The sequence below is a fragment of the Eubalaena glacialis genome, chromosome 4, assembly GCF_028564815.1.
Source record: "Eubalaena glacialis isolate mEubGla1 chromosome 4, mEubGla1.1.hap2.+ XY, whole genome shotgun sequence".
Taxonomy (NCBI): domain Eukaryota; kingdom Metazoa; phylum Chordata; class Mammalia; order Artiodactyla; family Balaenidae; genus Eubalaena; species Eubalaena glacialis.
The window spans coordinates 43,199,461-43,223,789 of record NC_083719.1 but is presented as its reverse complement, the minus strand read 5'-3'; the positions used below and the strand labels follow the sequence as shown (position 1 = coordinate 43,223,789).

Sequence of the window (24,329 nt, the reverse complement as noted above, 5' to 3'; positions counted from 1 at the left end):
CTAAGACACACTTTCTCACACACTTAGGAAGCAGAAATCTTGATCTCTAGGAAAAGTATCCTTTTTAGTAAATTTAAATAAAGTTCTCATCCTGGTTTGGGGAGGTGGGGAGGAAATATCGTACCCTCCCTTTCAACATAGCAATTAATTCTAATGTAGATGGTAGTCATGGTTCTAAATTTCCAACCTAAGACATTAGAGAATAAGATGAAATTTTTGTATTCTTTAATACCTACTTAAAGAAATGTACCAAATTTTTAAAAACCGAAGTTTGCTACACAGTCATTATAGAAACAATTATTACACTGACCAGAATTGCTGGTGGTACATCATGTCCAGATACTTCTACAAGAATAGTATCATATTTGTCAAAGTTTATGCCTGTCTGATAATGTGCAAAGATGGAGTCCTCATCCTCAGGTGGAGGAGGTGGTATGTAGGTCACTTTTGGTCCTTAGAATTTAAAAAGAAAATTTACATTACAAGGACTAGAATAAAAATAAGAGGGAAAACATACAAAAACTGACAAACTCAAATTTTAAATACTGTAGTAATTCCCAATGTTTACCATTCAAGTTTTCACTTCAAATTTTAAAAAGTTACCTGTTTTTAAATATTCTGTATTTGTATTAAAATGCAATATACACTCATGTGGATCACACAAAAATTAATACCTTGAGTGTCACCACTTTCTCTTCTTTCAGCTTCTGACTTCCAAGAATCTTAAAAGGAATCAAACCGAAAAACAGATAAATGTTTTTAAAAATCAAGGGGTGTAGTGAGGTGGATGGAGTTAGAGTCTGTCATACAGAGTGAAGTAAGTCAGAAAGAGAAAAACAAATACAGTATGCTAACACATATATATGGAATCTAAGGGGAAAAAAAAAAAAAGGTCATGAAGAACCTAGTGGCAAGACGGGAATAAAGACACAGACCTACTAGAGAACAGACTTGAGGATATGGGGAGGGGGAAGGGTAAGATGTGACAAAGTGAGAGAGTGGCATGGACATATATACACTACCAAACGTAAAATAGATAGCTAGTGGGAAGCAACCGTATAGCACAGGGAGATCAGCTCTGTGCTTTGTGACCACCTAGAGGGGTGGGAGGGAGGGAGATGCAAGAGGGAAGAGATATGGGAACATATGTATATGTATAACTGATTCACTTTGTTATAAAGCAGAAACTAACACACCATTGTAAAGCAATTATACTCAAAAAAAAAAAAGAAAAGGTTGATACAACATGCATATATAATGACCTCAATTTTTTAAATACATATATAGGTTAGAAATAAGACTAGAAATGAATATATCAAACTATATGTAGTAATTATTTGTAGGTGATGAGATTACAAATTATGTTTTCTTCATGTCTTTATTTGCCTAAGAACACATTAATTTTACAATTAGGAAAATAAAAGTTTTTGAAAATTAATAGAAAAGTGGCTTGTATATTATCAGAAAGGAAGTTGACTGAAGTTGCTAAATTTTGAGAGTGAAAACATGTTTGGAATAAGAGAAAAAGCCTTGAATTATTACCTAGTTTTTAATTTGCATCAAATAGACATTAATAAATAATAATACAAGGTGTGTGATATTATCTTCATTAACAATATTTCAATGCCCTTAACTATATAATTAAGTTGAATGAAAATTCTAAATACATTATAATTTATACAAATTATTTCCCGAACATATAATAGTTAATATTTTACATTTCACATATCTTTGAATAAAAACAGAAAAGTTTAAAGTACTAGATTTTACCCCCCAAAAAACATTTTGTTCTCCTCCCAGTCTAACAAATTCAGCCAGCTTGATGATATGAATATATTACAGTGGTCTGAAAATATAGACTTTGCTGCCTTATAAGATTTCTTAATTTATAAAATCTGACTTACTCCTTTAGCTGTTTGTAAACCTAATAAATATTCCATACTTATAAAAAAAATATATATATATAAAAATCGAGGGGTAAAAGAATGCTCACTATAAAAATCAAATACCTTATCTAAAGTAAAACTTACTCTTTCCAGAGCCTGTAATTACTTCTTCATTTAAACCTTTGTAACCACCTATTAAAGAAATCCACAAGATACAGTCAAGATACAAGATACAAGACTATGCACATCTTTCTTTTCATTGCTTATCTTCAAAGAGAAAAAGTTCTAAAAATGCATAAAGTCCCTTCGTACAAATAATACTTCAGACAATTAAGATAAATAGAACCCTGAACATTTTGTTTCCTTAGCATTCAACATGCTGATTTTATGCAGATTACACTGTTATAACATATTAGTATTTTTTTGTTTAAACTGTTATGTCTCTTTCCTAATCCCTATATTCCTCAGCAAAGGAATATATTTTCTAAAAGGAACTAAAAATCCATCTTTGTTGGGATGTCCCCACTACAACCCATAGGTTCTATGATTTGCTAGGACTCAGAATATAGTCATAACCATGGTTGTGACTTATTACATAGAAAGGAAAGGGAGCAAAATCAGCAAAGGAAAAAGGTGTACAGGGAAAAGTCCAGAGAAAACCAGGCACAAGCTTTCAAGAGTCTCTCCCACTGGTATCACACAGGACAAGTTGTGACAACATGCTGGAAATGCTGTTTACCAGAGAAGCCCATTAGAGATTCAATATCCAGGGTTCTTATGAGGTGCTGATAATGCAGGAACCTTCTGCCTGGCATGTACCAAACTTCCAGACTCCCAGAAGAAAAGCAGGTATTCAGCATAAACCACACAGTTGTACAAACTGTTTAGGCACAGTGAGCCACTCACACCAGTTAAGAGTGGTGAGAACCCTCCCTAAATCCACGTTCTCAGACGCCAGGTAAGGGCCAACCTTATAAGCAGGACTTTCAAAGAACAGCAGTCAGGTCTGCCGTGTTGACTCTTTTCTATACACTATCTTTCTGATCTTTAGACAAGGAGTCATCTATTGTGCCACTTTCAGGTACTATCACAAAAAAAGAACAAGGACTGCATTAGATTTGAAAGGCTAACTAGATATAGCATTTTTACATGTGAGCTAATTTTCTTGTCCTGTATGTCCACAGGTCTTGAAATCCTTTTTCAAACAACATCTGAGCATTTGTAGAAGATACGGTTTAGCCATTAATAATCTTCTATAGTCAAGAATCCAAGAATCCAAAGGAAGGAAGTGGGGACTAATAATGATCACTAAGAATTTTTCAGAGACATCAAACAAGCTTTATTGTTTTACTAGTCTGGAAAACATTTCAACTTTGTGACGTTTAGATATTTTTAACTCTGAAAAATTTTTTCATAGTATAAAATCATCTATACTGAACTTTCTTTATCCCCTATACCAAGCCAAATAACTATCTCATAAGAAAAAACATTATTTTAATAAGAATTTGTACATATAGATTACATCTCAATCTTTAACATCTGCATGGTATCTCCCATTTTACGGTTATATCATTTATTAAACAGACTCATGAATTTTTAGGTGATTTTCAGTTTTTACTTATTATAAATGAAGCTTCAGTGAACACACTTTTACATGTATTGAGCAAATACACCTACAGTATGTAATTCCTATAACGGAATCGTTGGATTAAAGAGTAGTAGTAAACAACTCCCCAAAACTGGCTGTGCAAGTGCATACTCCACAAAGTGTATAAAAGCAGCAACAGTTACCTTTAACTTCAAAAATTAAGCTTGGATTACAGTAATTTTAACCACTTATAGGTAAACCAGATAAGAACTCACCTCGTCCACTTCCACTACCACTTCTGCTTTGATAAGTGTCACCCTTACCTGTAAGGCATTGTTTTACAGAAGATTTAGAGAAATCACAGCTCCTCCTCAAGCACATAAACCATATAGCTATTTCTTTTCATATACTGAGTAATTACTCAGGATTCTAGTCCCTTAATCCACCCATCTCTTAATTCTATACTTAAACCTTTTTCTCATTTGAACATTTTGTTTAAAGACTTCATTTTTTTTTAGGGCAGTTTTAGGTTCACAGAAAAATTAAGCAGAAAGTACAGAGTCTTCCCATATACCTCCTGTCCCCACACCTGCAGAGCCTCCCCCCATTATCAACATCCTCCACCAAAGAAGTAATTTGTTACAATTGATGAACCTACAATGACACATCATAATCACCCAAAGTCCATCGTTTACATTACAGTTCACTCCTGGTATTATACATTCTTTATGTTTGGACAAATGTATAATGGCATGTCTCCACCATTACAGTATCATACAAAGTAACTTCACTGCCCTAAAAATCCTCAGTGCTCTGCCTATTCATCCCTTCCCCCAACCCCTAGCAACCACCTATTTTTTTCACCCTTCTTCTTATAGTTTTGCCTTTTCCTGAATGTCATATAGTTGGAATCATACAGTATGTAGCCTTTTCAGATTGGTTTCTTTCACTCAGTAATACACATTTAAGGTTCCTCTATGTCTTTTCATACCTCAATAGCTCATTTCTTTTTAGTACCACAGTTTATTTATCCACATTTGAACATTTTTCGTCAATAATTATGTTCCATTTTTTTCACTTGCTCCTCAAATCCCCTAACTCAGAATCCTTTCTTTGAAATCAAAGCAAACTTCATTTTCCTTCTTCCAATTAAAAGTATAATTTATAACTCAAATTAACTGGTAGATAAGAGAGAAGAAATAATTCACAGAGTACAAACTTTATAAGGGAGGCAAAACTGTCCATGTATTTTTGCCTACAAATCTAAAAAGCAGAGAAAATCATGAGCCAATCTAGTACACTTAAACATATATATATTAGGTTTATTAATCCTAGAGCTAAAAGCAAATGTGAATGATTAATATTCAGTAATAAATTCTATTTCTCACCTACACCACTTAATGCTGATCTTCTAGAGCCAAAAATGCCACCAGCGCGCTGGGTCCCCTCATCTTGTTCATATTTGCTATCTAGATTTACAGATAATAAATTTAGATTATGTTACTTTTAAGAAGCTTTTAAATCATGCAGCAAAGAGAAAAAAATCAACTTATGGTGCCATAAGTTAAAAAGATGCAGGATAAAATAATTTAAATTTAACAGGAATTACAGTATTTTTCTAAGAAGCACACAAAAGGATTTCTCCACAAATTATTTCCTTCAATAACAAATTACTTCCTCAAAATTTTCATTTTATTAAAATTATTTTATAAAAGTAGTTAGGGTCAATACTACACCAAAATATGATATAAGCAAAAGCTAAATTACCTCTGAAAAATAGCACGGTTACTGCCCCCAGAAATTTCACATTACATAATCTCACTGCTTATTCTCCAGAAAAGCACCCCTTGCACCCACAGTTCCCAAATCAAACTTTATCAGTCCTGAACAGCAACCCTCCAGATCCCTTCACTTTTTTAAAAGTGACAATTCACTAATCCACTACGCATCTATTAAATCATTATTGCAATTTACGTTTTTAGCTTCCACTATTCTGTCCTCCTCTGTTAAGAGACACATGCATTCCAACAGTGACTTCAGAAGACAATACCTTAGCACCAAGGAATGACAACTGGTAGAATTTAGGTAGAAAGCCACATTGGTATAAAAGAGGTATAATGGCAGGCAGAGCCATAGAGAAGGCCACCTATTTGTAAGGTCAGCCATCTTTATCAAAGCTCTAAAATGCTTCACAGTATGTAATATTAAAGAACTGAGTCACACACACTGCTAAAAAGATTCATATATTCCCACTTAACCTGTAAGGAATTACATGTGTCTAAAAAATAATATTTTATACAATACAAGTGATTATGTACCAACCACACTATGCTTAACTATTCTCATATAATCATAACAACCTTATATAATAAGTATTATTTTCTATCATTTCTTTCATAATAAATGAACACACTATTTGCAATCCACTACTAACTTGGACTTCCTAGACCAAATCCTCCACGGCAACCTCGGTAACTACCTCTTCCACCTCTTCTGCATGACCCTGAAGCTTCTGAATCATTTCCATCTTGATAGCCTATAATATTAAAACATACACACAAAAACAACACAAAACAACAACAAAGAAATCTTGGGGACATGGTGGCCAAGTTAATTTAAGTCTTGCATAATTCAATGACTTTAATATTTTAAGCCATTAACAGATAGTTACTAAAGAGAAATGCTGTATTTGACCTATAAATGTTCAACTTCATTAGTATAAATAGATATATAGCTACAGTATTTTAAAAACCTGCTACTTGTTTTGGGAATGAAAACTAAAAATGACTAAAAGGAAAAAATGACAGTTGTAAAACACTAAAAGTTGCCACAACTGCACCATTAACAGGATTTCCACAATCCACTGAAAGAAAAAGTACTTACCATAAGTTTAGTGAGGTTACTGAACCTTCAATATACAAAAGTTAATTGTATTTCTATACACTAGCAAACAAAATGAAAATTATTAAATGATATGTATCACTGATATCAATGAAAATGGCAAAGTAAGGGACTCCAAATGCTGCTACTCCAAAGAAGAAAAAAAATTGACAAAACTGTCAGAATTAACATTTTCCAAACTGAAAATTAATCAAGGACTTGCATCAACCCAAGGAACATTTTTTTTTTTTTTAAAAAGGCTGGTCCTTGGTAAGAGCAGTGATTTTGTGGCATATTTTAACTTACCCCAGTCCCATTCCCTGACAATTCCACTTCTAGACATATACCCCAAAAATGCAAAAACAGTGACTCAAACAGATAATTGTATATTAATGTTCACAGAAGCATTATTCAAAACAGCCAAAAGTAGTAAGAAACCCAAGTGTACATCAACAAATGAATGGATTTTAAAAAGTACACATACAATGGAATAGTAGTATTCAGCCATAAAAAGGAATGTAGTTCTGATACGTGCAACAACCTGAATACTGAAAATTTTAGGCTAAGTGAATTAAGCCCAACATAAAAGAGCAAATACTGTATGATTCCAATTGTATGAAATATGTAGACATAGACAAATTGATGAAGTACAGAGAATAGAGGGTACCAGAGACTGAGAGGAAGAGAAGGAAACTTAATGGACGTAAGTTTCTGCATGGGTGATGAAGAAGTTTTGGAAATAGATAGTGGTGATAATTGCACAACACTTCAGAAGTACTCAATGCCACTGAATTATACACATATAGTTAAAATGACAAATTTTATGTTAAGAGTTATTTTACCATAATAAAAAAGCAGAAAATTTCCCAAATTTGATGAAAAATATTAATCTACACATCCAAGAAGCTTAATAAACTGCAAGTTGGATAAATTTAAAGATATCTAGACCTACACATGTCCATATAAAACATGAACAAATGGTGCTGGGACAACTGGTTATTCACTCACTAAAGAATTAAGTTGGGCCCCTATCTCACACCATATACAAAAATGAACTCAAATGGATCAATGACTTAAATGTAAGAGTACAGTGAAAGCTATAAAATTCTTAGAAGGAAACATAGGTGAAAATCTGCATGATCTTGAAACAGGCAAAGGGTTTCTAGATATGACATTAAGAGCACAAGCAACTTTGGATCAAAATTTTAAACTTTTGTGCTTCAAAGGACACCATCAAGAAAGTGAAAAAACAACCCACAGAAAAGGAGAAAATATTTGCAAATCATATATCTGTTAACACTTGTATCAAGAATATATAAAGAATTCTTAAAACAAAAAGATCAATAACCCTATTTTTTAAATGGGCAAAGGATCTGAATAGACATTTCTCCAAAGAATATATACAAATGGCCAATACACACATGAAAAGCTCCTCAACGTCATAGTCATCAGGAAATGCAAAGCAAAACCATAAAGATACAAGGATATGTTGTAAAACACAAGAAATATAGCCAATATTTTATAGTAACTATAAATGGTGTATAACCTTTAAAAATTATGAATCACTGTTGTGCACCTGTAACTGACATAATATTGTCCATCAACTATATCAACTATTGAATTTATAACTCAATGATAAAAAATCATAATGAGGTACCACTTTACATCCATTAGAATAGCTACAATCAAAAAGACAAACAGTAACAAGTGTCACCAAAAGAAATGTACTAGAATGTTCATAGCAGCAGTTTCAAAACAGCCCAAAACTGCAAGAAATCCAAATATCTATCATTAGCAGAACAGTAGAACAAAAGAACACTACAGAGCAATGATAATGATCTACAACTGCAACCAACAATAAGAATGAATCTCACAATTAGATTAAGAGGAAGCCAGACACAAAAGAGTACATATTGTATGATTCCATTTATGTTAAGTACAAAATTTAAAAAAAGTCTATGCTGCTAGAAGTCAGAATAGAGATTAACTGGGGGAGGGGGGTGTTAATGACTAAAAATGAGCATGAAAGGGGCTTTTGAGGAGCTAGTAATTTCTATTCCTTGATCTGGATGCTTGTGAAAACACAGAACCCAGGTGTATTCAGTTACTGAAAAATCACTGAGCTATATACATTTATGATATAAGCACCTGCCTGCTGCTATATCATGTCACACTTCAACATAAACTTAGGTACAGTTACATTTACACACACATTTATATTTACTGAGTAACCACTATATGCAAATTTCCTACCCTCAAATGTATACAACTAAAGAAAACAGCAATCAGGGACACCCTGAAAAATGACTGTTCCTGCTAGTCACCCTACACTAGTCAATAAGCCAGGATCAAGCACATAGAGCTGCAACTGGCTTTTTTTTTTTCTTTTTAAACTGTTGAGTTGTTTTTTTTTTTTTAATTTATTTTATTTTATCCATTTATTTAATTTTTGGCTGCACTGGGTCTTCGCTGCTGCATGCGGGTTTTCCTCTAGTTGCTGAGAGCGGGGTCTACTCTTTGTTGTGGTGCGCAGGCTTCTCATTGTGGTGGCTTCTCTTGTTGCGGAACACGGGCTTTAGGCGCGCGGGCTTCAGTAGTTGTGGCACACGGGCTTCAGTAGTTGTGGCTCGCGGGCTCTAGAGCGCAGGCTCAGTAGTTGTGGCGCACGGGCTTAGCTGCTCCGTGGCACGTGGGATCTTCCCAGACCAGGGCTCGAACCCGTGTCCCCTGCATTGGCAGGCGGTCTCTTAACCACTGCGCCACCAGGGAAGCCCTGCAACTGGCTTTTGACTGCTTCACTTAAATATAAATTAAATTGATTTAAAGAAAATTTAATAGTAAGGAAGATAGTCACTGTTCTGCAGAAAACCAAAAATTTTAAAATAAGAGCTATGTTTAGGAACGTTAGTGTCAAAACTGCTTCTTAAAGGGGGGAGGAGAGCAATGTTAAAAAAGGAGTCTTTTTCTTAAATTTCCTCCCCATCATTGTTTGGTCCCCTGCAATTGTCATAAAAAGACTCAACTTATGAGACAAATAAGCCATACCTCATTCACCACCAAATTCCTCCCCACCTCACAACTCAACCAAAGCTATACTGAAATCCACAGCAAGTTTCAGCTTCACTAGGAGGGCCTGCTATTTAATGATTTATTCAGTGAGCCAAACATCTAATAGGCAAGGGAAAAGGATACCCCCAAGTTGCAGCAAAAACAATGATATATCTGATTACCATGCAGTTCCAAAAACTAAACTCTTTTATCATAAATATATTTGCACACTTGTAGCAATTTTATAAGTTCACTGTGGTTTTTTGTGAGTTTTGCTGTTGCTATTTTAACGAATCTGCCCATAGATAACCCAGAATTGAGCGTAACTTTTATACCATCTCACCTCAAGTTCATTAGAGGGAGGACCAGCAGAGTATGGTAGAGTACTGCTAGACTTGAACAAAAAGTAGTCTACGATTTCTTCCCTTCCCCATATCTCCAATGATCCTACTCAAAGACAAAGACATCCCAGTTCATCTACATTGTGACTGACCAAGATTCACACAGTCCCCCTTCTGTACTGCATAGCACTCTGGAGGTCTTAGGAAAAAAAAATCCAGTGACATTAGAAAGCAGAAGGAGGGACACCTACTGAATATTAATTCAAATATTAACAGCATAAAACATATGCCAAAGTATTTTTCTTTAAAGGTTTTCACCACCAGAATTTTTCTTTCTTTCAGCTCTTCCAAAATCAGGTTTTCAGTTTCGTATCTCTGTCTTAAGTACAAATTGTTCCAAAACGTGGTCCTTACCGTCTCTCTTGGAAAACCCTCTGTTCCGTGTTTGATTATCTTCACGGTCATTACTAGACTCTTGAATAAAAATTTAACATGTGAATAGCATCTAAATAATTACTTTAGTATTTACATTAATGTAGTATCTAAAGAATAGCACTGTCACTAGAGAAATTAGTAAGAAAAAATAAATATCTTCATAAGTTAAAATACGAACATTTTAATTTTTAAAATAATTGTAACAACAGAAATACAAAGACATTATTCAGTCAATTCCCTATACAAATCACCTAATATATCTAAATATTAAACGTTAAGCGTATAATTTGTCAAATTCTGAGCAGAGCCAAAAAATAAGAATTTCGTAAATATCAGTTTAACTAGAAACAGTTTCAGAAATATCTAACAATTAAGTAGTCAAGGGGATCTCAGAAATGCATGACTATTCTTCTTATAATGTCATCATTATTTCTGTAACTTGCCTTTCTTAATAAACCTGAGATGTCAGTGTTTTTTTAATATATGCAAACTTTCCCCCATTCATCTTAATGGAAAAATTGGGGGATATCCTGGCTTTCTGTTTTTACTGACATTATCAAGTAACATTACCAGGGTTTCTAAATAGTGGTATGAGGATCACTACACTGAAGGCTGCCTAAAAATTATTAGGAAAGTTGGAAAGAGCCCACCCCCAGAGATGTTTATTTTGAACGTGTAGCGTGACAGCAAGGAATGGATGATTTTTCTAAATTAAAAAATTATAACTTTTAGTAATAACTTTAAGCTTTCTAGAAGATTCCAATAAAGCCATGTTTGGGAAATACCGAGATGGTTTCAAGGGATCTTTGTACATATCACTAACGTTTAGCACCTGAGAACTTCAGGTCCCAGTGATGACACAAATGGCTAAACAGATTAGAAGCTATCAGTTAAGTTTCTGCGCAAAATACTAATCTACTCAATTAATATCGTTTTATAATAAACAATGACCCAGCGCTCTTGTTGCAGGCTCCTATTTGAGCTGACATCAACAACTGACAAATATTCCTGAAGAGCCATCTAACATCAAGACAACTTTCTTAGAAGCAAGATATAATATGACAAGCGTGCTGAACAGTCAAGAAAGAATTCTGGAAAGATTCTTGGAATAATAATTCTGGAATAATGATGATGTTAGCTAATATTTATTGCCTTATGGGAAAAAAACCTATGAATTAATCTGGGGCCTGACAAGGAGAAAAAGGTCTCATATAATCTTTGGCCAATTGTTCTCCTAAAACAAGCCTAAAGCTATTTTGACCACACTGGGAATTAAAATAGGCTGATGACATTAGCAGTTGGGTGAAGGGTACAATTACATTAGAAGAAGGGTGGAGGAAACCCTTCTTTTGAGTCAAATGATTTCAAAATAAAAAGTTATTAAAAAAATAATTTCTGTAGGTTAAAAAATAAAGCCAAGCACAAACAAAAATGAAACAATGATCCTAAGATCAGTTATAATCTATTAATTATATAAAAATAATAGTAATAACAACAAATAGAACTTAGTATCTGTCTGGCACTGCTCTAAATGAAGTCTATTTTAACTTTTTAAGTCCTCACAAAAACCTTACAAGGTGGGTATTATCCTCAAATTATAAACAGAGAAAAAGAAATACAGAGAAGTTAAACAAATTTTTTAAGATAATACAACTGACAGGAGGAGCATCTGGGTCTCAAACCCAAGGTGTCTGAGCTCCTTATCGCTATACTATACCAGCTAGGGGACATGAGATTGCAGAGAAAATAACCACAAAACACTCTATACATCTGTGTGCAGAGAAAAAGCTTCTATAATGATAGCAAAACTTGCTCCTGGGCTTGCCAACAACTGTGAGAGTGAAAGAATTTTTTAGGAATATACACAATTTTTTAGTTTAGGGGAACTAAAACTGAGAATAGAAAAAGCAAATAGATCAAAGGAAGAAAGTAGACCATTTTGGAGGAGAGAAGTTCTCTCAAGTGCCGTGAGAAATTGGAATTTGTGCTCAAAAGCACTCTGGCTCATCACTAAAGAGTCAACTGGGAAGGAATGTCTTTGATGAGTAGAAATGATCTTGAATACTAATTAAAAGTTGGAAAATTAGGACAAGGAGAAATGGAAAAGGATAAAAATGGTGATGTTTTTCTTCTCTCAAATATTAGTTGCATGTTACATATGTTTTCGTTAGAACAGGATAGGAGAAAAAGCAGACAAAAGCAGGGAGAATGAGACTGACAGTAGTTTGGGGAAGCAGTCTTAACTGATATAATAAAACCCCACCATGTTCCAAAAGCGTTTTAAGGTGATCAGGTCTAGGTTTGGTTTTGATTTTGAGAATCACAGTTAAGATCAAGTCTCAAATAGTTAATGAAGATAGATGACATTTACTGTTTACCATGAATGTGCCTGGGACTAAGCCTCGTGCTTTTACACACATTCTCATTTAGTGTGCCTAACAAGCTATAAAATGAATGGTCTCCATTCTACAGAAGAGGAAATTGTGGCTCCGAGAAATTAAGCAACTTGCTCTATGTTATTCAACTAGCAGATAGCAGAGCAGGGACATGAAACAAAGTCTGGAACTCCAAAGTGTATTATGTTATAAAGATTCCATAGATCAGTGGTTACCAAACAAAAGAGGCATCAGAGTCACCAGGGATGTTTTTTAAATACAGGTTCCAGGGCCTCACCCAAATCTACTCAACGAGGCTCTCCTGGAAAAGTACTGTTAATTATTGTAGTCTACCTTCTGGTAACATTACTCTATTCTCATCATTCTCTGTATTCCTCCAAACCAGAGTGTCAGTACCTTTGACAGAAATGTCTTTGATTTCAGCAGTGATCCACAGTCTCATGAATCTTTTTCCACTGTTAATACTTATTTGAGTCTGAATAAAGACCTACATGTCTCAAACTGTATTTACATATGAAAGTGGAATTCTGATTCTTGACTTGCTCTTTCTACTCTCCTCTTTTTCTTAAGGAAGCACAGCATTCAAAAGTTGCACTTTATAGATTAATTAAGGCAGGTGACAATAGGCCAAATTAGGATGGCTGAATTCTTGGTTAAGGCTCTGGCTATAGCTGCTTTATAAAGCTGGGTTTAAATGAAATAGAACTGGAACAGACTAAGATAATTAATCATAGTTTCTCTTTAGCATGTACTCTGGACACTAAATTCTTAAGTCAGTACAAAAAACAGTGAACTTACCTCTCCAGAAACCACAGCTATCACCTTCTTCAAATTTGTTATTTGAAAAACCTACAAAAAATATAAAATTAAACTTGCACATTTCTGAAAACAACAATTACCTATACCTTTGTAGAAAGAAAGAAAAAGAGAGAGAGAAAGAGAAACATAGAAACAAAGAAACACTCTTTACAGGGACTTCTAGTTTTGATGCCCCTTTAAAACAGTATAGACCACATACAACTGTATATATAAATAGTGAATGAGAATTCATACACATTGTATGACAACTTCTTCCTTGTGTCAGTTTATTAAAATACCAGCCAATCTTATATTACCTCAAATGTCATATATTCCTCTATATGTACATGGCTGTGTGTGTGTGTGTGTGTGTATATATATATCACTATAACCACTATGTACTTTCTATTCAAAATATAAAAACTTTTTAAACTTTATAAATTAACTTGTAATCTCTTCATCTGCTGGAGGACAATACAACTAAATTATAATCCAATATTCAATAATTTTCCCCTTCTCAATAACAAGGAAATTCTGCCAACTTCTTTTTGTTTATAAAATTTAAAAGAAACAATCTTTCATCAAGCTCTGCTTTCAAATTTCTCATTTAATAAAAACTTGTGTCTAGATTTATGCATCTCTGGAGCATACAAATATATCTCTAAAACGCATTTTTAAAGCATCCATCAAAATATTTCATAAAATTTTAAAAATTTGAGTCTTAATAAAATGATCTTTACTGCAGAGATACTCAGGGAATAATGTAAGTTAAAATTAATGTCAATATGCAATGCCTATCAATTAGTATCTAACCTAAATAATAAAATACATTAAATTATGGCTTCAGTACTACAGAGACCAATCAGTTACTGTTGGACAGATGTTAAATTTATATGCAGGGACTTCCCTGGTGGCGCAGTGGTTAAAAATCCGTCTGCCAGTGCAGGGAACACGGGTTCGAGCCCTGGTCAGGGAAGATCCCACATGCTGCAGAGCAACTAAGCCTGTGCGCCACAACTACTGAACCTGCGCTCTAGAGCCCACGAGCCACAACTACTGAGCCCGCGTGCTATGACTACTGAAGTCTGCACGCCTATAGCCCGTGCTCCGCAACAAAGAGTAGTCCCCGCTCGCTGCAACTAGAGAAAGCCCACACAACAATGAAGACCCAACACAGCCAAAAGTAAATAAATAAAAAATAAATTAAAAAAAAGAATCTATATGCAAAATGTCTACATATCAAGTCATTTAACATCTCAGGTTCAACAAATCTAATGTACCCTTCAGCATTAAACCTCTTGGAAATTTAATACCCAATTAGCATATAAAAAGTAAGTACCCTTTGGCCTCAATATATGATTGGATGACACTTTTTCCTTGAACAGATATGTAATTTCAAAATAAAGATAATCCCTACAAAAAGAGTATATATCACAAAACTTGGATTTTGAGTTTTTTTATTCATTTAAATATTTGCAATCTTTGAAGTTGGTTCAGAAAAGGATTACGTTCTACTGCCCTCTACAATTGCCCCTTCCCCTCCATACACCTCTCCCAGAAAAGTCAAGTGCTGGGTCTCCAAAATGCTTGAGAAAGTCTTCCACCTACACACTACTGGTCTTGATCTTAAACTCTTACCTAAGTTCTACTTAACAGTTTTTAAAGTTTTTATGGAAAAAAATGTAATTTCAAAGCTTCTACTGGTTCTTTGCTCAAGTAAAGATGGAGACTCAGATTCACCTTTGGAAGTATAAGATAGATCTCTTGCTTGTGGGAGCAGGGAAAGCAAGTCATGAGTATAGTAGAAAAGAACTGGGGTTCACCTGTGGGGTAAATCAATTTGAAGAGATGCTGCAGCAAGTAGAATGGCTATTAAAAAGAAAAAAAAAAAAGCGAAATAGAATAGCAGACACATCCAAAGCAGCATAATCTGCTGCTCTAAACTGTGACTAGGAAAGTGAAAGCACTTCCTTGTGATCTCCATAAAGTCTTGGGAAAGGCACACACTTTCTATGTATATTAAAGGGAAACAGAATTCAAAGACTATAAAACTTGGGGTCACTTAAGTTTTGACTGTAAGATATCATAAGCAGGTTACCTCTGTTTCCAAAACTCCTTCCAACTCCAAAATCACCCATTGTGGATGTATTCTCTCTTTTATTAGACTCGCCAGGATCTGAAAAAGTTCAGACAGAGTTAAAACTCTTCAACATACAAAATCAAGTGTGCCACCAATAACTAGGAATTAAATGAATCTGTGGGTTAAGGGAACTCCCAAGGACAGGGAGAGAGTAGTACAGGAACTTATAAAGATAAAATACACCCGCAACTTTTTTAAATCATTAAATTACACCAAAGTAAAAACAAATATACTATTGGTGAAATACAACTGTCTACTAGGTGTTATTTTACTAGTGACCTTTAATCAAGAAATTCAACTCTGATTTTCTATATACTGAAACCTCACCCTGATAGCTATTTACATTATACCCCTATGTGAAAGTCATTGCTACTGAAAATTTTACACTGTTGTCCTGCAATTATTCTATTTATTACTTATTCATTTTTCTAGTACTTCAGTCGCTCTCAGTCTTTCCACTTTTTAAAATTAAAATTAGGAAGGGACTACATAATAAAGAAAAAAATGCTATGAATACCACTCCTCTTTACCTCCCACCCCTCCATAGTATTTCCTCATATCCGCCTTATTAGCTTTATCCCCCACTACACGGCTCTGAACACCCAACATTTTAATTCATAAAACAACTTCCCATACTCCACATTGTGAACTTCTAATATTTTCTACCTTCCTACATGCTGTTCCTTCAGCATGACATTCCCTGCTTTCCTATTTTTCCTAGCAAAATTCTTTTCACTCTTCAAAAGCCAGGTTCAAAAGCCACCTCTTCAGTGAAGTCCTCCTTCAGTCCTCCAGCCATAGTCAATCCTTCAGTCACATTCCCACAGCATACTATGTGTATCTCTTTTTTAGCAATATTTCTTTCCATGTGTTTCTCTACCACTAAATTAAGAATTTTGAGGGCAGAGTTGCTATGGCAAGCAGCACAGGTATTTAAAACAAAAACTTAGAACAGACATCCAAAACGTCATAAACTGCCACTTCAAACTATCATTGGGATAACTATTATTATCTTGTGATCCTCATAAACTGTCTTACCTCTATCTGTAATATCCTAGTGCAGAGGAGTTAAGGGATCTGTGAAACTCCTAATGCCAAATGCAAAATTGCATATATGCAACTATCAGTATTTTCATCAGATTCTAAAGAAGTGTGTGATTCAGGAAGTTAAGGCTTTTTAGGCCATACTTCACAGAAGATAAAAAGCTAATCAATATATATGTTAAGCAATTAAGAGTCAATTTCAAAACCATGTGACTAGATATGCAAGTTCTGAGAACAAATATCACAGAGACTGAAAATAGCTAAAATGTTAAATGGATCATTCGGGAAAGGGGTTATACTCATGGGTCTTCTATGAATTTCCAGGATTATATGTAGTATTAAAGATAACTTTTTTCTTTTTTTATTTCAATTTTATTGGAGTATAGATGATTTATAATGTATTAATTTCAGGTGTACAGCAAAGTGATTCAGTTATACATACACATATGTTCATTCTTTTTCAGATTCTTTTCAAAGATAACTTTTTAAAGTATTAACATTTACAAAGAGTTTTGATCAGAAATTTAATGTATTTCAACCTACAACATATGGAATTAACAATTTATAGTAAAGTCTCTCTCAGTGATGGCTTTCTCATTTAAAAAGGCTTTATTCAACAATGTTTAGAAGTCTTCATCAAAAAGTATTATAACCCATTCTAAATTAGGATTTTAAAATATATCTAAATATTAAATAGTTCCCTGAGTGTAATATTAAGGTATTTGTTATTTCTAATCTTAGTAGTAGCAAACAAAACCCACACTTCAACCTCTTAGCACAACTACGTGCTCCAAATCATCAATGACTCTTACTTAATATGCAGGCTTAAAAAACAAAATGTATATAGGCATATTTAACAAATAAATTATTTCCATTAGTAGCAGAAACATGTCAAAACATAAAAGTTCACATTTATGTTAACTGTATCTAAAAATATTAAATTTTCCAAATGGCAAATGAAATACACGCATCAACCTTTAGTCTACAATGAATAAAAGTATCTAGAAGGATTGACGCTTTTCAAAAAATAATACTTAATAAATTCAAGAATAAGTGTCATGTATATTTAAAACTGCCAATTAACCCTAGCTTACAGCATCCCATAGAAGAAATTTATTTAAAAATCCATATGACCATTTAATTTGAGGTTCTAATAATAAATATTTTGTTGCACTATAACAAAACATAGTGCAGAATATTTTCAGCATTTTAATATCAAATCTAAAAATGGACCGGAGGAAGGTATTTTGCTGGGTCATTATCTGTCAAATCTAGCGCTGGTTGTTCTAAAAGTAACAACAAAAAATTCCAATTTTGGGAAAACAACCTCTTAATATTAATGAGCTAACAGAACTGCTTTCCATACTGCCTTTTCTTGAGAAATATAAAACTTAAGAAAGAGGTCCTTCACACTATAATCTTTGGAGCTTTTACAAACATTCCTCCCATGCCAATTGTTGGGAACAATAATCACCAACACCTGAAGAAGCTCTGGGAAGCAACTCTCTTTAACCAATCTATCTAATCAATTTAACTACTGCCTACTATCTTAAAAAAGTAAAGCAGCAAAAAAAAAAACAGACATTAAAAAAAAAACTCATTATCCCAACAACGTCTACTGTACACTAAGTTATAATAGATTTTACCTTGCACTAAACAGCCATAAAGGCCTCTATTCATTCCACTATTCAACTATTTAACAGAAGATTAAGGAAAGATACTTACCCCTGTTTCCCAAACTCCTCCCAGAGGCAAATCTGCTTCTCATGAAATGATCTCTTCGAGAATATCCATCATCCATTTCTAAAGCAAATAACATTTGAAGCAAGTCAAAATAACAAAAAAAGTACCTTGGTGGTAAGGAAACTTTAAACCTTCTCAATGTGCCATCCACATGGCAAAGGAAGAATTTTATATAGCACTAAGAAAGATGAAAAGCCTAGTAGAAAAATGGGCTATGAATAAGAATAGGTAGTTCTCCAAAAGAAGAAAAAAAAAAAAGGTGTCTCTCACTCATAATTAAAGAAATTGGAAACCAAAAAAAGGATATAATTTTCTCAACCACAACTGACTGGAAAACAGTTTGCTAATACTGAGACTAGTCAAGGACATAGCAAAACAAGCACAAATCATATACAATATTGAAACTATAAACTGGATCAATCTTTATTTTAAAAGAAAATACTTTTTGGAAGTATACTAGTATGATTTTCCCTGTGGATATACTCAGATGGTAACAGATACACACAAAGATGTTTTTATAAGCATTGTCTATAATAGCCAAAAAAAAAAAATCAAAGGAGAATAGGTAAATTACAGTCATCCACAGAACACTGTGCACATTCACAGAACTAAAAACATTAAAGAAGTTGACATTCAACAACAGAATGTTCATAAAAACTGGCCACATGGAAGGACAAAATGCAAATTCAACAATTTCAAAAATCAATATCATATACACAAAATTCTCTAATTGCAATGCAATCAAATTGGAAGTTACCAAAAGAAAGACAAATACCGTATATTGTCACTTATACGTGAAATCTAAAAAACAAAACAAGCAAACAAATACACAAAACAGAAAAGAGTAACAGATACAGAAAACAAATAGTGGTTTGCCAGATGGGAGAGGGGTGGGGGAAGGTACGAAATAGGTGAAGGTGATTAAGAGGTATGAACTACCAGTTATAAAATAAATAAGTTACAGGGATGTAATGTATAGCACAGGGAATATAGTCACTGTCTTATACTAACTTTGTATGGTGTGTAACCCAAAAAAAAATCAAATCACTGTTATACACCTGAAACTAATATGGTATTATAACTCAAGTATACTTCAATTTTAAAAAATTAGAAATTATTAAATACCAAAAAAACTTGATTAAAATCCTCTTACATTTGGAAATGTATTTCTAAAACACTTCTATACAACATAGCGCAAAGAAAAAAATTACAATGGAACTTTAGAAATACTTAGAATTGTATGATAAAAATGACATATATCAGAACTTAAATTTTTATACAAAAAAAGGAACTCAAAAAAAAAAGAACTCAAAATTAATGAGCTAAACAGCCATCTCAACTAGTAAGAATGTTAGAAAAAGAACAAAATAAATCACACAAAAGTAGAGGAAAAAAATGGTAAGAGCAGAAATTAATGAAATAGGAAACAAACATATAATAGCGGCTCAACAAAACCAAAACCTAGCTCTTTAGGAAACCAATAACCCACTTTAGGATGAAGGACACACACATAGACTGAAAGTGAGGAGATGGAAAAAAAATATTTCATGCAAATGAAAATGACAAGAAAGTGGGGGTAGCAATACTCGTATCAGACAAAATCAACTTTAAAACAAAAGCCATAAAGAAAGCTAAAAGAAGACACTATATAATGATAAAAGGATCAATACAAGAAGAGGATATTACACTCATTAACATATATACAGCCAATACAGGAGCACCTAAATACATAAAACAAATACTAACAGACATAAAGGGAGAAATGGATGGGAATACAATAGTAGTAGGAGACTTTAACACCCCACTGACATCAATGGACAGATATTCCAGACTGAAGATCAGTAAGACAACAGAGATCCTAAATGACACAATAGAACAGTTAGACTTAATTGATATTTTCAGGACATTATGTCCAGAATATATACATACTACACATTCTTTCCAAGCGCACATGGAACATTCTCTAGGTTAGACCCACACCAGGACACAAAACAAGCCTCAACATATTTTAGATGACAGAAATTATTTCAAGCATCTTTTCTGACCACAATGGCATGAAACTAGAAATCAACCACAGAAAGAGAAACAAGAAAAAAACAATTACAAGGAGACTAAACAACATGCTATGACAAAAACCAATGGGTCAACAATGAGATCAAAGAGGAAATTTTAAAAATACCTTGAGACAAGTGACAATGAAAACACAAACACACAAAATCTAAGAGGGAAGTTTATTGTGATATAGGCCTTCCTCAAAAAACAAGAAAAACTCTCAAACAAGCAACCTAACCTACCACCTGAAAGAATTAGAAAAAGAAGAACAAAAACTACAGTCACAAGAAGGAGAGAAATAATATAGATCAAAGAGGAAATAAATAAACCAGAGATTAAAAAAACAATAGAAAAAATCAATAAAACCAAGATCTGGTTTTTTTGAAATGATAAACAAAATCAAGAAACCTCTGGCCAGGCTCACCAAGAAGAAGAGACAGAGGACCCAAAATAAACAAAGTAAGAAATGAAAGAGGATAAATACCAACTAACACTGCAGAAATACAAAAAAAAACATAAGAGAATACTATAGACAATTATATTCCAACAGATTGGACAACCTAGAAGAAATGGACAAGTTTCTAGAAACATACAGCCCACCAAAACTGAATCAAGAAGAAACAGATAATTTGAACAGACTGATCACTAGAAGTGAAATAGAAACTGTAATTTAAAAACTCCCTGCAAACAGAAGTCCAGGACTGGATGGCTTCACTGAAGAATTCTACCAAACATACAAAGAAGAACTTGTACCAATCTTTCTCAAACTCTTCCAAAAGAATGAGAAGAGGGAATACTCCCAAAGTGATTTTATGAAGCCACCATCACCCTGATACCAGACAAAGACACTACCAAAAAAGAAAATTACAGGCTAGTACCTTTGACAAATATAGATGCAAAAATTCTCAACAAAATATTAGCAAACCGAATCCAAACAACACATAAAAAGGATCATACACCATGATCAAGCTGGATTCATCCCAGGGTCACAAGAATGGTTCAACACATGCAAAATCAATGTGATACACCACACCAACAAAACAAAAGACAAAAACCACATGATCATCTCAATAGACTCAGAAAAAGCATTTGATAAAATTCAACATCCATTCATGATTAAAAAACTCTTACCAAAGTGGGTATGGAGGGAACATATCTAAGCATAACAAAAGCTATTTATGACAAACCCACAGCCAACATAATACTCAACAGTGAAAAACAAAGCCTTCACGCTAAAATTTGGAACAAGACAAGTATGCCCACTCTCACCACTTCCATTCAACATAGTATTGAAAGTCCTAGCCACAGCAATCAGACAAGAAAAAGAAATAAAAGATATCCAAATTGGAAAGGAAGAGGTAACACTGTCATTATATGCAGATGACATAATATATATAGAACACCCTGAAGACTCCACACAAAAACTAGCAGAACTGATAAACAAATTCAGCAAAGTAGCAGGATACAAGATTAACATACACAAATCTGCTGCATTTCTTTACACTAACAATGAAATATCAGAAAGGGAAAGTTTAAAAAAAATCCCTTTTCAAATCGCATCAAAAACTCCTAAAAGAGAACACAGGCAAAACATTCTCTGAGATAATCTTACCAATGTTTTCTTAGATCACTCTCCCAAGTCAATAGACATAAAAGCAAAACTAAGCAAATGGGACTTAATCAAACTTACAAGCTTTTGCACAGCAAAGGAAACCATAAACAAAATGAAAAGACAACCTATGGACTGGGAGAAAATATTTGCTGATGATGTGACCGACCAGGGATTAATTTTCAAACAGCTCATACAAACAACTCAATAACAAAAAAACAAACAACCCAATCAAAAAATGAGCAGAAGACCTAAATAGACATTTCTCCAAAGGAGACATACAGATGGCCAATAGGCACATGAAAAGATGCTCAACATTGCTAATTATCAGAGAAATGCAAATCAAAACTATAATGAGGCATCACCTCACATGGGTCAGAATGGCCATCATTTAGAAGTTTACAAATAATAAATGCTGGAGAGGGTGTGGAGAAAAGGGAACCCTCCTAAACTGCTGGTGGGAATGTAAATTGGTGCAGCCATTCTGGAAAACAGTATGGAGGTTCCTTAAAAAACTAAAAATAAAGTTACCATATGATCCAGCAATCTCACTCCTGGGCATATATCTGGAGAAAACTCTAATTCAAAAAGATACATACACCCCAATGTTCACAGCAGCACTATTTACAATAGCCAAGACATGGAAGCAACCTAAATGTCCATCAACAGATGAATGGATAAAGAAGATGTGGTATATATGTACAATGGAATACTGCTCAGTCATAAAAAAGACTGAAATAATGCCATCTGCAGCAACATGGATGGACCCAGAGATTATCATACTAAGTGATATCAGAAAAAGAAAGACAAATATCATATGATATCACTTATATGTGAAATCTTAAAAAAAGATACAAATGAACTTATTTACAAAACAGAAACAGATTCACAGACATAAAAAAAAAAGTATGGTTACCAAAGGGAAAAGGGGAGGGAGAGATAAATTAGGAGTTTGGGATTAGCAGATACAAACTACTATATATAAAATAGACAACAAGGTCCTAGTGTATAACACAGGGAACTATATTCAGTATCTTGTAATAAACTATAATGGAAAAGAGTCTGAAAAGAACATATATATGTATATATATGTATAACTGAATCACTTTGCTGTATACCAGAAACTAACACAATATTGTAAGTCAACTATCCTTCAATTAAAAAAAAATTTTTTTAAAGAAACCAATAAAGACTTGCCAGAGTGACAAATCACTAGAAGTCTGATAGAGGCAGGGGGAAGGGAAAGAAAGAAAAGACATAAATGAACAGTATTTGGAATTTTTTAAAAAAGGAAATAACCTCAAAAACAGTGGGAGGTGCTGTTAAATGGATATAAGGTTTCAATTATGTAAGATAAAAAAGTTTCTAGAGTTCTGCTGAACACTGTACTTGTAGTTAACAGTAACACTGTACACTTAAAAGTTTAAGAGAATAACTCTCTTGTTATATGCTTTTTACCACAATAAAAAAATAAAAATTACCATGAACAACTTTATACTACTAAATTTAAAACATAAACAGAAAAGTTCCAAGAAAATTAACTCATCAAAACAGACTCAAGAAGCAATAAAAACAAACGAAATTGTCCTACAGAAACTGAACCAGTACTTAAATCTCTGCATCACACTTAAATGTAGTTTCACAGGTGAATTCTACCAAACTCTCAAAGAACAAATCATTACAATGTCATACAAGTCCACCAGAAAACAGAAACAGGAATTATTCCCCAACTCATTCCACAAGGCCATCGTAATTTTGATAAGACAAGACAGAAGAAAATTATAAACCCCTCTTACTCATAAGTAGATACAAAATCTCAAAAATACATATTAGCAAATCAAGCCCAACAGTAACTGAACAGATAAAACACTATGACCAAGTTGGGTTTATTCCAATATGCAAGGGTATTTTAACATCAGAACATCTAAAAAGGTAATTAACAACCTTAACAGATTAGAAAAGAAAAAACTAATTATCTCCACAGATTAAAGTAAATAATACAATTCAACACCATTCACGACTGAAAACATATACTTAGCAAACAAGGAAAAAAAGAGATGTTCATGGCAGCTTTGTTCATAACAATAAAAAAGGAAACAACTCAAATGTGCACCAAGAAACGAATTAAAATATGTGGTATAGTCACACAACAGAGTTTTACATACACTGTGTTCTATATTATATAGTATTATATATATGGTAGATTCACACAGCAGAGTATAATTATAAATGAACTACAACAATTGGCAACACAGATAAACCTTAGAAAGAATACTGAGCGAAAAATCCAAATTGCGGAACAAAAACTATTTATGGTACGGTACCATTTTTGTAAAACTTAAAGAAGCAAATTTAAATATAGTGTTTGG

General features: G+C 33.6%; 1 protein-coding gene across 3 annotated transcripts in view; it reads right to left on the bottom strand.

Moving 5' to 3' along the window:
• DDX4 (DEAD-box helicase 4) overlaps window positions 1-24,329 on the bottom strand; it is a 65,992-nt gene that overhangs the window by 21,335 nt on the left and 20,328 nt on the right. Inside the window, exons 3-12 of one of the 3 annotated variants that reach the window (XM_061187803.1) lie at window positions 18,282-18,359; window positions 15,471-15,548; window positions 13,373-13,423; window positions 10,158-10,217; window positions 5,909-6,010; window positions 4,863-4,943; window positions 3,750-3,797; window positions 2,031-2,078; window positions 675-722; window positions 311-453 (exon numbers count right to left, since the gene is read on the bottom strand). In XM_061187803.1, the coding sequence (XP_061043786.1) occupies window positions 311-453; window positions 675-722; window positions 2,031-2,078; window positions 3,750-3,797; window positions 4,863-4,943; window positions 5,909-6,010; window positions 10,158-10,217; window positions 13,373-13,423; window positions 15,471-15,548; window positions 18,282-18,359 (737 nt within the window). The remainder of the gene's footprint in view (window positions 1-310; window positions 454-674; window positions 723-2,030; window positions 2,079-3,749; window positions 3,798-4,862; window positions 4,944-5,908; window positions 6,011-10,157; window positions 10,218-13,372; window positions 13,424-15,470; window positions 15,549-18,281; window positions 18,360-24,329) is intronic. The other 2 variants (XM_061187805.1, XM_061187804.1) reach the window with 2 other exon arrangements.